Source organism: Carettochelys insculpta, chromosome 4 (assembly GCF_033958435.1).
Source record: "Carettochelys insculpta isolate YL-2023 chromosome 4, ASM3395843v1, whole genome shotgun sequence".
Classification (NCBI taxonomy): domain Eukaryota; kingdom Metazoa; phylum Chordata; order Testudines; family Carettochelyidae; genus Carettochelys; species Carettochelys insculpta.
In genome coordinates, this window is record NC_134140.1 from 13979502 (window position 1) to 13995129 (window position 15628).

A 15628-nucleotide genomic window follows, 5' to 3' on the forward strand; every position below is an offset into this window, starting at 1 on the left:
AGATTTCAGTACTCAATGAATGGCTTAAACATCACTGCATCAATGCATTTAACTTTGGTGCCAATTTCATAATCACATATTTTTCAAGGTAGGATTATAAAACTAGCAGTTATGAGTGAACACAAGCATTATGGAAAAAAAGTCTTTGCTCCCATGAAAATTACTTCACTGAGCAACGAAGAAAATTAGATATCCTAAATGAATGATGATCAGAGGTAATAAAGTGTAAATGGTTTCAGTTTACTTTGCTCCACTGTTTCTAGTAATACAGAATAAATATCAAAGGCTCCCAAAGATGTATTTTAACAAGTCATTCAATGTCTTGTTTCATTTATATAAGACAGATTCTAAGGTTAAGTTACATAGAAGCTGATGCATACTGACAATCAGACTCAAGTTCCAAAAACTCTTTTGATGTTGCTTGTTTTACTGAAAGTTGTATAGCACAGCCTAGCAAGTTATCTGTGGTCTGGAAAGGTAGAAAACACTGTTTTATGTTCCACTTCCCTTTACAGGTCTAATGGGGTAAAGCCTGCTAAATCCAAGATACATCATAGCTTGAAGTTCAACAGCATATACTATACAGTAACAGAGAGGGAGCGGTGCTAGTCTATATACTATCAAAACAAAAAAGCAGTCCAGTAGCACTTTAAAGACTAACAAAATAATTTATTAGGTGATGAGCTTTCGAGGGGCAGACCCAGTTCTGTTCCAAGTCATACCAAGTCTGTTCTGGTATGGCTATGATCTGAAGAAGTGGGTCTGTCCCCAAAAACCTCATCACCTAATATACTATACAGTCTTTGCTTGCACAGGAGATGCCGTTCTCCACTGGCTCTTGCCACTGGTAGAAAGGATAACTTTGTCTAAGAGAGGGACTTCATGTGCAATCCAGCTTCCCAATCTGACTTCTGATGAACCAGAGACTCTGCTTGCCTGAAGAAAAATCAAAACCCTAGGGCGAAGCTAACAACAATGCTCACTTATCAACACCAGGCCATGAAGAGCACGTATCCTTCAAGCCACTGCTCCTCCACCCCCCTGCCTTTCCTTTCTCTTGTGATGTCTCTTACCTGTGTTTGATTGGCAAAGCTGACAAAATGAATAGATTTGATCAGCATCGTGCGGGGCCCTGAGCATCCCCAGCCCTCCTTAAAGTCAATGGGAACAGGGAGTATATAGCCAAGAGATTCTTGGCAATTAGACTTTTAAGTAAACTGACAGTATCTTGTTGTAATCTAGGTAACATTTCATTGTTGAAGGCATACAACTGTTTCTGTAACTGACAGTTTTTCCTGCAAGCTTAAACTAATAATAGGAGTATACCATGTGTGATTCAAATTAAGCATTTGACCAGGAGAATGAACGTGGAAGTTCAGCAGTAGCCGGGGGGAAGCACCACAGACTACCATCTAAACCTCGTATAAATGATGACTCCCTTCTTAAAGCATATTGAAGTCATTGCCAAGATTTCCACCACCTTTAGATTTGCACTTATTCAAATAAAGAAAACTGAGCAACTCACTCTAATGCAGGTCTCAAAACTCTAACTTTTAATGCTTCCAATATTCGATTTAACTCCACAAATGGTTCTTTTTGACTTTGGTCTATAGAAAGACCAGATTCCTGAAAAACAAAGTCACACCTTTTAGTTACCAGAAAAACTCTTACAAAGTAGTATCACATTTTTGAAATATGTACACTTTAATACTGCAGTCGAGAGTTTCGGGTAACAAAGTTAAAGATGGTTATCTGGACGGTAATTTCTACATCCTCGGCAACATTAAACAACCTGAGCTATGGTTACCTGACAGAGTTCCTCAGCGACATCCAGCATCCCTTGTCGGAAAAAATGTTCTACCATCACCTCATTGAGAATTCGCTGGCTGTCAGCTTGCCAGCATCCATCTATCCCCACGCTGCTGATGTCAGAGTCAAAATTCTGAAACGTACAAATTTACATTTAATAGGCTGGAACAAATAACTCCAGGTAATTATTCTTTAATTAGGAGACACACCTGTGTCTACACACTGATGCTTTTTGCCTGTCACTCAGCTGCCCTTAATTATCTCCCAATCTAAGAGAAGCATGCTTCATTATCTTCTGTGTGTAGCAAGAAGAAATTTTTGCTTGCTTGGAGTCTGAAATTTATCCAGCCTAAGGAATTATGCTAGCAAATTACAAGTCTAGTTAACTAAAAAAGGATTTCCAACCCATGACATGTCCCATAGAGAAGCATCGGCAGAGATTTTTCTATATATGAAGAAGTCTAAAGAATCTTGATGACAGAAACTAAACCAGCCAGGCCCCGTCCACGCTAGGATGGAAGCTGTGCTACAAACATTACTTACTGCATAGGTGCTCTGGTGGAGAGAATTAGCAGTGAAAGCTTACACTCAAGAGTTGTGTATGTAGCCTAGAGGTAGGCAATGGAGGAAATAGGACAAAGATGGAGAAGAATGTCCCAGAAGAGGATAATAATGTGATTCAGAAAAATGGCTAATGCTAGCAAAGCCCTGGCTTGATAGACTCTGATAAAGAAATGGGCAATACAACAGGGGCTGTTTGCCAGGGTTAGTCCCTGGTGGGGCACTGCCACTATATTTACCTTCACAGGTAGGGGTACTTGCAGCACCTGTTGGCAAAGGATCACCGTTCCCAACAAACAGGAGCCTGTCAGAAATGGTGTGGATGGGGACATTGCTTCCCGTAGCTCCCATTAGCTTGAAAAAGTTATCTGCAGCCAACAGGAGCTGAAAGAGCCGATACATTCAGAGGCAAAGGTAAATGTAGTGGCGGTGGCCTACCAAGAGCTGACCCCAGTTGACTGGATCCAGCACCCGCCAGCCAGTATGTGTCCTCGGCTGCTCTAATATCTCATAAATCTTCTCATTTCTACAACACAATAATCCTACATTATTGATCCATCTTCAAGCCTGTGACATACATACCCCAGGAATAACATGACATACTGTTAATGTGATAAGATAGTTCTTCTCTCGGCAGCAGGAAGGTGAAAACTTAGCTCTACCTCGAGGCATACAATAGGATTAGATGCATAAATTCTTCAACATGTTTAATAATCAGACTTGCTTGATCAGGGATAGGCAACTCAAATTGGACTATCTGAAATTCTCAGCCACTCCCTGATCAAATCTTTGAAGGAAAGTTTCCTATACTACTTCCTATGGGGTAGACCACAGGACCATGAGTCAGCGCTCAGCTGCTAGCTGCCTGAGGCAGGTTGCTTATCCACTGTGTCCCTCAGTTACCCAATCTGTAAAGTGGAACTAATGCCACCTTAGAGGTTTAATTAGAAATATTTTGAGATCTCTGTGTAAGAGACATTACATAGATACAAAGCTGTATCTCTCGTTTTTCCAAAGTATGTGACCCTCCTCACCACTCTTATTTCAGCTCTAGACACTGAAGAAAAGCAGACAACCCTTTCATGCTCAGTGCAGCAAGATATGCAAAAACAGGGGCAAGGAACAGTAAGCACATCATTTGCTTAGTGCGTTCCTTTCAGAGAGACAATTCTCCAAAGAAGGAGCAGGTGCTGGAGTTCAAAGGGTTTAAGACAAGCATCCGTTATTTGTCTGGCCACTATCAAATGCCGCCTTGACTGTCAGGGTCACGATGTGGGGGACACCCCCATCTCTGTATTCCTATACCTACCAGCTGCTAAGTCTTGCTGCTAGCGTCTCCACAGCATATTGTAAATCTATCCCACCATTTCTGTCCTCTTGGCAAAAATAATTGTCCACCATCTGGCCTTTTCGCTTCAATTACCAACACACTCTCCTCTCCAGACCCCCTCTGTGCAATTCTCTTCTCTGGCCCATCTCAAACGCAGTTGCCAAAATTTTCACTGTCATCTGACCCCCTCACTTCTCTCTTCTAATCTCTCCCTCCACTGTTTTCCCCCCTTATGTATTTGGGAAACTCCAGAATCCTGGGTCAACCTGTTATAAACAGCTAAAACCTTACATAAAAGCACTACTGAATTGTGTTAACAGGTGCATCATCAGCTCCAACTGAAATGTTAGAAAGACTACAGTTCTTCTCTTGGCAGACAAAATTAAAGAGTACAGAAGCCAGCTTGCAGGGAAAGCTTCACCTGAGGCTGAAATATGTTTTGTTCTTTGAGTGAACAATCAACGCAAACCACAGAAAATGGGTACATTTGAATTATAAACACTGGGCAGGTCCTCTGTTTACAGAGTACAGTGGCAACTTCACAGGTTTATTTTACATGATTTAAACTGCTCATCCTTGCTTTTTACAATTCCCCTTTACTTACGAATGATGCCCAAGGTCTAAATGATCACAATGCTTGGGGTCAGGAAGAATTTTCCCATAGTTCAGACCTTGTTTTTTTCTGTTTGTTTGCTTTGTTTTGTTTTTTCAACTTCTCTGCAACATTGGGCACACACAGCTTACAAATTGGGACTGGTACTGAGGCTGGCATTGGGGAGAATTCTCTATAACTTAAAGTCTTCAAATCGAGATTTGAGGACTTCAGTAACTCAGCCAGAACCAGGTTCTGTGGCCTATGACGTACAGGAGGTTAGACATGATGACCATGATGGTCTGCTCTGGCCTTAAAGCCTATGACTGTATGCCACTTCACTGTTCTCTTTATTTCCTGCACTTACTCCCATTTTCATGCCTTCTTCCATGCTGCCATCCAGATTTTGAACAACCTCCTTCTCTCAGTGCATAATGCCTCAATCATCTTCTGATCTTATGTAAACACACAGTCATTAGTGAGGAAGAAGCATAGTAGCCGCAAGTCAACCAACTATCTTCTCCACCTCATCATCAGAGTGGGGACAGGGACTGAGACAGAAAGCTCAATCTTCAAAATATAAAAGCTGTGACCATTCACAAGATGAGTGTTTTAGGTGTCTTAATCTGTAATCTCCTTGAGGTATAGTCCAACTCTAAGGCTCCTTGGAGCTTTGTAATAGTGCTGCTCTTATCTGAAACAATCCCGTGAACCATGCCAGGCTCATCTCTGACTAATCCTAATTATAAATTTCCCAAGAATACTGTGACTAAACAGATGAAACCCATTACAGCTGTGATATTTAATAAGCACTCAGGAGTTTGCTCAATCTGGGAAGAATGCATAACTACACATGAGCACATGGCTCAGTCCACTTCTGCTCAAGCTTCTGCTAATGAACATTACAGCAACAGTAGTTCTTCAAAACAAAAAGGCAGTCAAGTAGCACTTTAAAGACTAACAAAATAATTTATTAGGTGTGCTTTCATGGGACAGATTCACTTCTTCAGACCAGAGCCATACCAGAACAGACGCAATATTTAAGGCACAGAGAACCAAAAATAGTAATCAAGGCAGACAAATCAGAAAAAAAATTATCAACGTTAGCAAATCAGAGAGTAGAGGGGCAGAAGGTGGAGGGGGGAGTCAAGAATTAGATTAAGCCAAGTATGCAAATGAGCCCCCAAAATGACCCAGAAAATTCCCATCCCAGTTCAAACCATGTGTTAATGCATCGAATTTGAATACAAAAGAGAGTTCAGCAGCCTCTCTTTCAAGACTGTTGTGAAAATTCCTCTTCAGTAAGACACAAATTCTTAAGTCATTAACAGAATGACCCACTCCTTTAAAATGCTGGCTGACCGGTTTGTGGATCAGGAGTGTTTTTACGTCTGTTTTGTGCCCATTAACTCTTTGTCTAAGAGAGTTTGAAGTCTGTCCAATATACAAAGCATCTGGGCATTGTTGGCACGTGATGGCTTATATGTTAGTTGAGGAACATGAGAATGTGGCCGTGATTCTGTGAATAACCTGGTTAGGTCCAGTGATGGTATCTCCAGAATAGATATGTGGACAAAGCTGGGAGCGGGCTCTGTTGGAAGGAAAAGTCTCAGGACTGGTGTTCCTGCAGTATAGACTGTGGTTGTGGGTGAGAATCCTCATAAGGTTGGGAAGTCGTCTGTAGGAGAGAACAGGCCTGTCACCTAGGGCCTTCTGAATGTGGCATCCTGATTAAGGATAGGTTGTGCAGTCTTTAAAAATGTGTTGCAGTGGTTTGAGTTGGGGGCTGTAGGTAATGACCAGTTGTATTCTGTTCTTGGCTTTTTGGGGCCTATCTTGGAGTAACTGGTCTCTGGATATTTGTCTGGCCCTGTCAATTTTTTTTTACCTGGTAGGTAATTCTGGTTTATGAATATTTGATAAAGATCTTGTAGTTTTTGGTCTCTGTCAGTAGGATCAGAGCAAATGTGATTGTACCTAAGGGCTTGACTGTAAACAATGGATCTAGTTATGTGTGCAGGATGGAAGCTAGAAGCGTGTAGGTAAGCATAGCGATCAGTGGGTTTCTGGTATGGTGTGCTACCCATCAGGCCATCCTTGATTTGTATTGTAGTGTCCAGGAAATGTATTTCTCATGTGGAGTAACTGAGGCATAAATTGATGGTGTGGTGCAGATCGTTAAAGTCTCTGTGGAATTCTTCTGGAGTCTCTATAGCTTGCGTCCAAATCATAAAGATGTCATCAATGTATCTTAAGTACAGGAAGGGTAAAAGGGGATGAGAGCTGAGGAATCGTTGTTCTAGGTCAGCCATAAATATAGTGGCATATTGTGGGGCCATGTGGGTGCCCATAGCAGTTCCACTAATCTGGAGATATAAATTTTCCCCAGATTGGAAATACTTGTGTGTGAGAACAAAGTCACAGAGGTCAGACACCAGATTGGCTGTGGTGACATCAGGGATGGTATTCCTGATTGCTTGTAATCCGTCTTCGTGTGGAATATTAGTGTACAGAGCCTCTACATCCATTGTGGCAAGGATGGTGTTGTCAGGAACTTTCCGATGTTTTGTCAGTGGTTCTTCAGGGTGACTTGTCCATGTGGATTCAACTCTTAGTGAACATGCAACACATGAATGCAAGATTAAATTTGTCAGACCTGAAAGGTCTATTAGGATCATGTTACAGATGTCCTTATGTCCTCCCACACCTGAAGTCATAAAAGGCGGAGCAATCAAACCATGCCTTAGTTCCTTTGCCATACAGAATTCCTGAGCAGTAGGACTTCACAGTCAGAGGGAAAGATCCTGGGCTGTAGAGCTCATGTGGACAACACACCTCAAAGAAGCACAATTAATGTAATATATGGAGATACACATCTTGTAGAACTGGAAGGGACCTCAAGAGATCATCAAGTCCAGTCCCCTGCCCTCTTGGCAGGATGAAGCACCTTCCCTAACAGATTTTATTTTGTTTTAATATATTTGCCCCAGGCCCCTAGACAGCCTCCTCAAGGATTGAGCTCTCAACACTGAGCTTAGCAGGCCAATACTCAAACCACTGAGCTCTCCTACCCCTAATGTAGGGAAATCATTGCTCTTTCTTCCTCAAGTAATTGCCACATGGATTCAGTTCCTGGTGACTAATACATAGTAATCCATTTGCTTAGAAGTGGGTAGCAGAAGTCTACTTAAACAGAGACTGTGGAACAGCCCTACCAAAGAAGGCATCCCACTAATGTGACTGGATAGATTTAATCTGGCTAATTCATAATGCTAGTCTGAGAGGTTATTGCTTGACACCTCTCTGCAGAGGTCACAAGCCTAAGTGATTTTTGTCCTGTCAGCAAACAGGGCAATTGTTGGGGGCACCACGTCACAGGGGCCCTCACAAAGCTAAGCTGCTCAGGCTTTGGCTTCAGCACTGTGTAATGGGGCTCAGGGCCCCAGGCTTCAGCCCTATGCTATGAGGCTTCAGCTTTCTGCCCTGGACCCCAGTGAATCTAGTGCTGGCCCTGCTTCGTAGACTCCGAGACCTAATTACATGGCCCCAATTCAGAATCACTGACACAGGAAACAGATTGCTAAGAGCTCACAGAATTGCGGGTTGATGGGGAAAGGAACACCCATCATCTCTGATAATACGATACTGAGATCCCAAATGAGAGTGGACTCCTGAACCAGGAGAAAAACAATAAATGAAACCTTCACTTAATTGAGCCACTCTAGGTAAGAACTAACAGTACACTAGGAACAGGTATTACCGCCAGATGGACCCTTATGGAGCCAGTAAAAAGCCAAGCCAGTTTCTGGCATAAAAACAGTACAGTGGTGTAGTGCACATTGTCAAAGAAGGTAGCGGTGCTGAGATACCCAAATAGAAAACCTCTTCCCCTTAGGTTTGTAAGTCTGTCTTTCCTGCTTCGGAGGATAACGTTCTGAACTTCAGGTAGACAGTTTCTCCATGGAACAGCATCCAAGCTGTCAGATGTAATGAAGCTGGGTCCAGGTGTAAAACCTGATCATTGTTCTGCAACATTATTTAGGCATAGCAGGTAAAGTGACCGTGCACTAAGAGATTCACCAGCTCCGAGGTGAATGTGGGAGAGGGAGGAAGAGGGCATAACTCAGTCCCAGTGTTCAGGAAGTGAGAAAGGCATCAACTGTGAGCCAGGATTAGAAATCCTTTGGAACAGAACATGTCGCATGTCTTCTGCCAGTCTGTGGCAAAAAGCTCTATTACCACTAAAACACATTCTGCAATACCAGGTCCTTTATTGACAAGTTGAGGTTATTTGGGAACTGTCTGCTGAGGTGCTTGGTAAACAAGTTCTGAATGCCTGGCGGACACAAAGCAACTGGTGAGATATGGTGACAAAAACACCAGCTCCAAAAATCAACAACTTCCTGACAATGGGAAAGACCTGGCTCCTTATGGCCTGATCCAGCACACAGACATGGCATCAGCAGTTGAATAGTGGATTTCTGGAGTGAAATGCAAGAAAGAGGACTGTGACTTATGATATTTATGTGCATAAAAGATTCCTGAAGGGACTGCATGTCCTAAGTATGAAGATGGTTTAGATGAGCTCCCCCTGCCTGAGTGGAGGCATCTGTCACCAGAGGCATGGAAAGTAGACGTATAGAGAAAGGTACTCCACTGTGCACCAGATAAGGGTCTTTCCACCAGAAAGAGGACTTCTTGTGGGACCCTAACAATTACATCTGTGTGGTGTGAGCTGGAAAAATACACCAATTTCACTCACGCTTGTATGGAGTCTGGCAATATGTGTCAAAGAGGTACAAGAGGTCATGTGTCCTATTAGCTACTGACCCATGCTAACTGTTCATCTGGCTCTAGTAAGCAGCAGACAGAGAGAGACCTACGCTTTGGCTTGGCTCTGGAGAGATGTCCTTCCTGCCCCTTTCCAAAGGTGTCATCATAGATCTTGAAGTTGACAGTTGGGGTCTCTAAGTCAATGTTACCTTGGAGCTCAGAACTGAATCACAGCTCACCTTGGCATTCCTCAAAAAGGAGCAAGACTTCACTGGGCCCTTCTTTCCATGTGTGAAGAGGTCTTCCTGAAGCAATCAAGAAATAATCATTGGTGGGTTTCCCAGGCCATTTGAATCTCTTTGGAAAATGAGTGGTAGATGGAATAGCACTCAGGGATCTGCCGCTCATCATCATTCAGAGGCACAACAGCCTCCCAGGAAGAGAAAGTTCTGAATGCTGGAGATTTTGCTTACGCTATTATGGCCAGAGCTCTTGTGCAAGGGATCCTTAGCCTATCGGGGGTAAAAGGGTTGGGTGATGTTATGCTAATTGCCAAAATAAATCTACATTAACAACACTAATTAACCAGCCAACAGGACAGTGTTTATGGGTAACAAGAAAGCAAGTTGTCACTGCACTTATTCTGTCTCACTGCCATGGAGGGAAAGAAGGAACTGAGGGACAGCTATGTTCACTGTGTTCTTTATAATCTCAGATGGAGGTGTGCATGTGGGAATGATACCTCAGGTGCAGATGGGGCCCTCAACAGACATTGCTGGCCAAAAGGACCTAACCTCAGGCTCAGGAACACCAAAAATGGAATTCATACAGACACTCGCTCCCAGAAGAACCTTTAGATCATATGGAATGTGGTAAGAGGCTGACAGGAACTAATACAGCACTCTTAATGGAACACCAGACTTATATTTACCTGCACTCCGTCTTCACGAAACAACAACAAAAAAATACATAAAGGCCGTGTCTACACTGGCCAAAAACCTCGAAATGGCCATGCAAATGGCCATTTCAAAGTTTAATAAGGAAGCGCTGAAATACATATTCAGCGCCTCATTAGCATGTGGGCGGCCGCAGCACTTCGAAATTGATGCGGCTCGTCCAGACGGGGCTCCTTTTCGAAAGGACCCTGGCTACTTCGAAGTCCCCTTATTCCTACGAACAGATAGGAATAAGAGGACTTCAAAGTAGCCGGGGTCCTTTTGAAAAGGAGCCCCGTGGCAGCGAGCCGCATCAATTTCGAAGTGCCGCAGCCGCCTGCATGCTAATGAGGCGCTGAATATGTATTTCGGCACTTCATTAGTAAACTTCAAAATGGCCATTTCGAAGTTTTTGGCTACTGTAGACGTAGCCAAAGTGACACACTCAGGTTCAATATCACTTTAAACAGATACTGACCTTCCCTATGTAATTAGTAGTATCTAAAATGATTAAAAGCAAAAATGTTTAAGATGTAGCTCATTTTTCACAATTGTCCTTCTTACCTTTTGTAATTTTCTCACTTGGACAAGACATAAAAGTGAAACTAATAACAACTAGTCTATTTTACTGTCCATTTCATTTTCTGGTTCATAATATAATAACTGGGTCATAAAGAACGCATCCTTAAATTAACTTGAGTACCTGAAATGTCATTTCAAGGGAATATTTATTTCTAAAATGTGTGGTTCCCACCTACTCTTTCCGAACTAACTTTATTTCATGGAAACTTTTCCAGACACCTTAGTAAAAGGTTGTTTCCCCAAAACTTAAATTTGGGGTAAAATTTGACCTAATTGTGTCCCTTTAAGAGTTTAGAAAGATATGGAAGAAATGGATGGAGCCAGCATTTCCTCCCCCTCATTCTCCTGAAGACAGTCTCACCTCAAAACAGCAGCACAGGCGTCTAACTGTTAATGAGATAGATACACAGCTGCAATGTGACCTCCTACTATACAGCTAGGATGTGATCTGTTATTACACAGATCCCAATCATGGTCAGCTGGTGTCAGGCCACTCAAGAGTGTGTGTTTTACATACAACAAGCAGAAATCACTAACCAGCCTCTGCAGAGAGCTTGTTGGGTGGTAAGAAGATGACTCTGATCCTGAAAGCGAGCAGGTGTGTGGAGATTAATTTGGATTTAACAGAGAATACCTACCTTCCACAGATGCCGAACCTGGGAATCTTGAACCATTGCTAAGGAGACTAAGGGTTTGGTTAGTTAAAGATCTTGGTGAGACAGATGGTAATATTTCAGGACAAATGTGAAGTTCCTCTTCAGTTACGATAATAAGCCTGTGATCTCAGTGAAAATGCTACTGACAATATGCCTAGTAAATCTGTCCAGCTCATTACCACTGACTTGCATAAACACCAAACTGGCCAAAGGAAATATCATACCTGGGCCCCTCCCTCCCATCACTCAGAAAATGAAACATTTAGTCTAAAACTCACTATGGACTCACAGCACACTAAATTCTACCAAAATCTGAGCTTGTTGAGCAGGAAGCACTGGTTAATTTGAAACAATAGATGTCACTGGGATGCAACGTTCAGCTGAAAGTAGTTCTAATAAATATTGGCAGCCTCATTCTAATCTTGAAGCTCACAATAAATTAATCTGAGACACACTTGTACACACCTGATTATAGCTTAACAACAGCTTGATGACTTACAAAATGCCAATCACATTGTCATGGGTTTTTATTCTCTCTGTAAAAATAAAGATGAAAAATGGGGAAGATGCCAGAAGGCTAATGTAAATACAAAACCTACACCTCGTAAATTACAGTAGGGTCTCAACATTTGCGAGTGCCACATTCGCAAATTCAATTATTCGCAAGTGGTCGCACTTCCCTGGGGCTCCAGGGCTGGGAGCGCCAGTGGCTGCTGCGGCTTCCCCGCAACTCCGGACAGGGAGTGCTGGCGGCTGCCACGGCTTCCCCAGGGCTCTGGGGCCAGAGCACTAGCGGCTGCTGCTTCCCCAGAGCTCCAGGCAGGGAACACTGGCAGCCTTCGCTTCCCCAGGGCAGCAGCACTGGCAGCCAGTATTTCCCCAGGACAGGAACACCAGTGGCCATTGCTTCCCCAGGGCCCCAGGCAGGAAGCGCTGACGGCTGCTGCTTCCCCAGGGCTCTGGGGCAGGGAGCACCCGCATTGCCGCTTCCCAGGACTCCAAGCCCCCTCTCCGCCACATTCGCAAAAATCAACGTTTGTGAGGGTTCTGAACACAGAACCCTTGCGAATGTTGAGACTCTCCTATTTAGTAAAAGACTGATCTTTTGAGTGCTAATGAGGTTTTTATTTAGTGATAGCAAAACTTTACCAAGGATGTGTGTGGAAGCCATGAAGGATCAATTCACTAGATCAATTAAATCTAATTACTTTTACCTGGTTTAAAACTTATGTATGTTATTGGGGGGGGATATTAATTCAAATTGATTATGGACCCCTGATAAGCTAGTAGATTCTCCTGATTTGAGTGACATGCAAATATTTATTCAAAGCAGCACAGGTGGATAGATTATTAGATGGACTCCATGAGACCTTCTTCAGCTCGACTATCTATGAAAACATTGTTCTACTTTATGCAACAGATTTTCTAAACATCAAGGATTAAAATATATTTTCTGTAGTTTATTTGTCTGAGGAAGTTCTCAGCGGATGCAGCTCCTTCTTTCTACCCATTTTATCAGCTGTATGGACTGAAGCTTTTGGTTCAAGTGACTTTGGTCCTGTGACTCAAAAGAAAGTCTGGTTTTTCAAGGCATAATCTGGTGACATGCCAGGTAACTTGAAAGAAGTGTTTGTACCCTCAGCGCCTGGTGGTACTGATGGGAGTAGAGGTGGCTCAGAATATCACTTTCAGCTCTGGGTCCTTACTGACCATCCTGCACTTTCTGTGGGCACAGACAAGATACATTTGTTGATGGCTTTCCACTTGTTGTTTCTGTTATCCTATAAATTTTGTACCTACAGTTTAAAGTTTTTATTTATATGGTCTATTTTTTAATCGTGAGCAAACTTAATTTGGTAAAATGACAATAAAGCTATTGGGAAATTATCCAAGTGAATAACTGAAACAGAAATTTATACTGTTGCTGAAACTTAATAGAAAAAGAATCTAATCAAATTCAGAATGGTTCATATGAAATTAATTTGTTTAAATCAAAAAAGGACGAAGTTTCAAATGCAAGACAAGATTAAAGATATTTACACCAGGTTTCAAGATAGTAATAAGGATGGGTTCTTTTACTCTAGTTAATTGGTTTAGACACAGTAGCTAGGATTAGGAACAGATGTATCTTCCTTAAGCTTTGAATATGACACTGGCACTTGGATTAGCACTGTTGGTATTAAGCCATATATTATTTTTTTAAATCTATAGATATCTAAATACAGAGCAAATAAAAAATATTCTCAGTAGTTGCACAGATATTTCCCCCAATAACGTAACGTGTCATGTACTGTGATTGTTACTTCACTGTGTTGAAACTAAATTAAAACTTAATAGATTAGATGTTTCGCTTTAACTTGGTTATGAAAGATGAATCATTATTTCTGTCCTGATGTGGCTATTTACAAATAAGAAACATCATCATGGAGCTCTCCTTTTTAAAAGAATTGTCTTCAGCTGATCAGCTCAAGTCCATCACACCATATTTAAGAAATCTATCAGTATGTACAACTGATATCTAAACATGTCTAAATATTAATCGTAGCACAAAAAAATCTGAAAAGGGTTTGGGGTTTTTTGTTTTGATTTTGTTACAGATGCTTTTACACAGAGATCTCTCATGAAAGGAAAGCATGCTTCACAAAATTGTTGCAAGGAAAAGGATGGTTTGAAGATTTGCATATGGTATCTACTGCTGTGAGCTAGACTTACATTATCTTCTACAAGGGACAGTGAAGTTTACCTACAGTAAATAAGGTAGGTCCTAGAAAGCCTTGAAATCGGAATTCCTATCAGAATATCTCACCAGAAAAACTTCAACAATGATCAGTTTTGTGTTCTCTTTATTATTTATTAAGTAAACAAAGGCATCATATTAATGGCCCTGATCGTGTGGGGTGATGAGAATCCTGTATTCCCTCTGGGAGTACTCAGCACACCGCAGAACCAAGCTAACAACGAACTGATTAAAAGCAAGCTAGAAAAAAAAATCATGCAAAATTACCTTTCTTGATAAAGCTGTTTCAGATGAACGGGTCTCCTAAAATAGGATGCAACTGTCTAAATATTTGTTACCAGTGATTAGACAGAAAGACATGATACCTGGAAATAATATATTTCTTAGCTAAAAGTTTTCTATTAATTCTCTTCAAACTTTACTATAATACATTGATCTATTAATCTTGTGTGCACTAGTGAGCATTTGCTTTTTTTAATATGCATGAAATGGGGACAGTCTCCATACAGAATGGAAATGAACTTTCAAAAGACCAGGTTATAAACAGGGCCTTCCATGGAAGTTTTTCAATTACTGGCCCAGGATTTAACGCCCATTTTCTGATTCCAAATTTAGCAAGCTTGAGTATATATTATAAAACAAACGGAAAAAATACTGACATTTCAACAATAAAACTCATAAATACCTTATCAATGGCTTTTCCAACTCGAGAAACACTGCTGTGAATGTCTTTATGATCTGAAGCCAATTTCTGAACTGTGTCTTTTATTCTTTTACAGCACTGTGTCATAACAAGTGAAATTGTCCCTGACAAGTCTCCATCTTGGTCTAGGCAGAAGATAAGAAAATTAATTACAAACAAGCAATAGTGCTATATCCCCCCAAAATATGTAAAGATAACAAAAGCTAGAAATTTTACTGGAAGAGTGAAGTGCTCGGATATAACCAAAGGAAAAAGCCAGTCTAGAAAGTCTAAGCAAAGCAACTTCAGCTAAACGCAGTTTTAAAGCAAGTAAAGCCTATGGATATGGGACAACATCATGAAAATGCCTGTCTCAGTTCTTCTATGGCAGGTACAAATTCTCCTGAATGGAATAACACATTTTTAAACGGCTGAATTCAAGTTTAATGATAAATAGGACTTCCTAGGGCCTTTCGCCAGAGAATGTTAAAGCACTAACATTAAACTCTTCCTCACAGAAATGTACTGGGGTATCATTTTTTCCCTTCACCATAGGATCAGCTTTCATTTGTGCAGTTCTCTGAGGATGTATGAGTGCCAGCCATTATATTATAGCATGTAAATGCACAGAGAGAACAGGATTAGAACCTAAAGAACCAATTCATTGTTGACCTACACCCTGAGTAGCTATTTACACCAGGGCAAAACGAGTGTCAAATGCCGCCACTCTAATCTGGTAGCATATTACGTTCAAAGAAAGCGCAAAGCAGTAACAATGTGGGTTCTGTGGCACCTTAAAGACTAACAGATTTATCTGGGCATAAGTTTTCATGGGCAAAAACCCATTTCATCAGATCTGCCCAAATAAATCTGTTAATCTTTAAGGTGTCACTGGACTCCATGATGTTTTTGCAGATACAGACTAACACAGCTACCCAGCTCATAATTTGGGTTCTAAATCTCCTGACTCT

At 41.5% G+C, this 15628-nt stretch overlaps 1 protein-coding gene across 4 annotated transcripts in view; it reads right to left on the reverse strand.

Moving 5' to 3' along the window:
* Positions 1–15628, reverse strand: part of RMND5A (required for meiotic nuclear division 5 homolog A) — a 41127-nt gene that overhangs the window by 17481 nt on the left and 8018 nt on the right. For 3 of the 4 annotated variants that reach the window (XM_074991682.1, XM_074991686.1, XM_074991684.1), the window contains exons 2-5: positions 14661–14803; positions 14243–14278; positions 1808–1942; positions 1526–1626 (exon numbers count right to left, since the gene is read on the reverse strand). In XM_074991682.1, the coding sequence (XP_074847783.1) occupies positions 1526–1626; positions 1808–1942; positions 14243–14278; positions 14661–14803 (415 nt within the window). The remainder of the gene's footprint in view (positions 1–1525; positions 1627–1807; positions 1943–14242; positions 14279–14660; positions 14804–15628) is intronic. The other variant, XM_074991683.1, reaches the window with a different exon arrangement.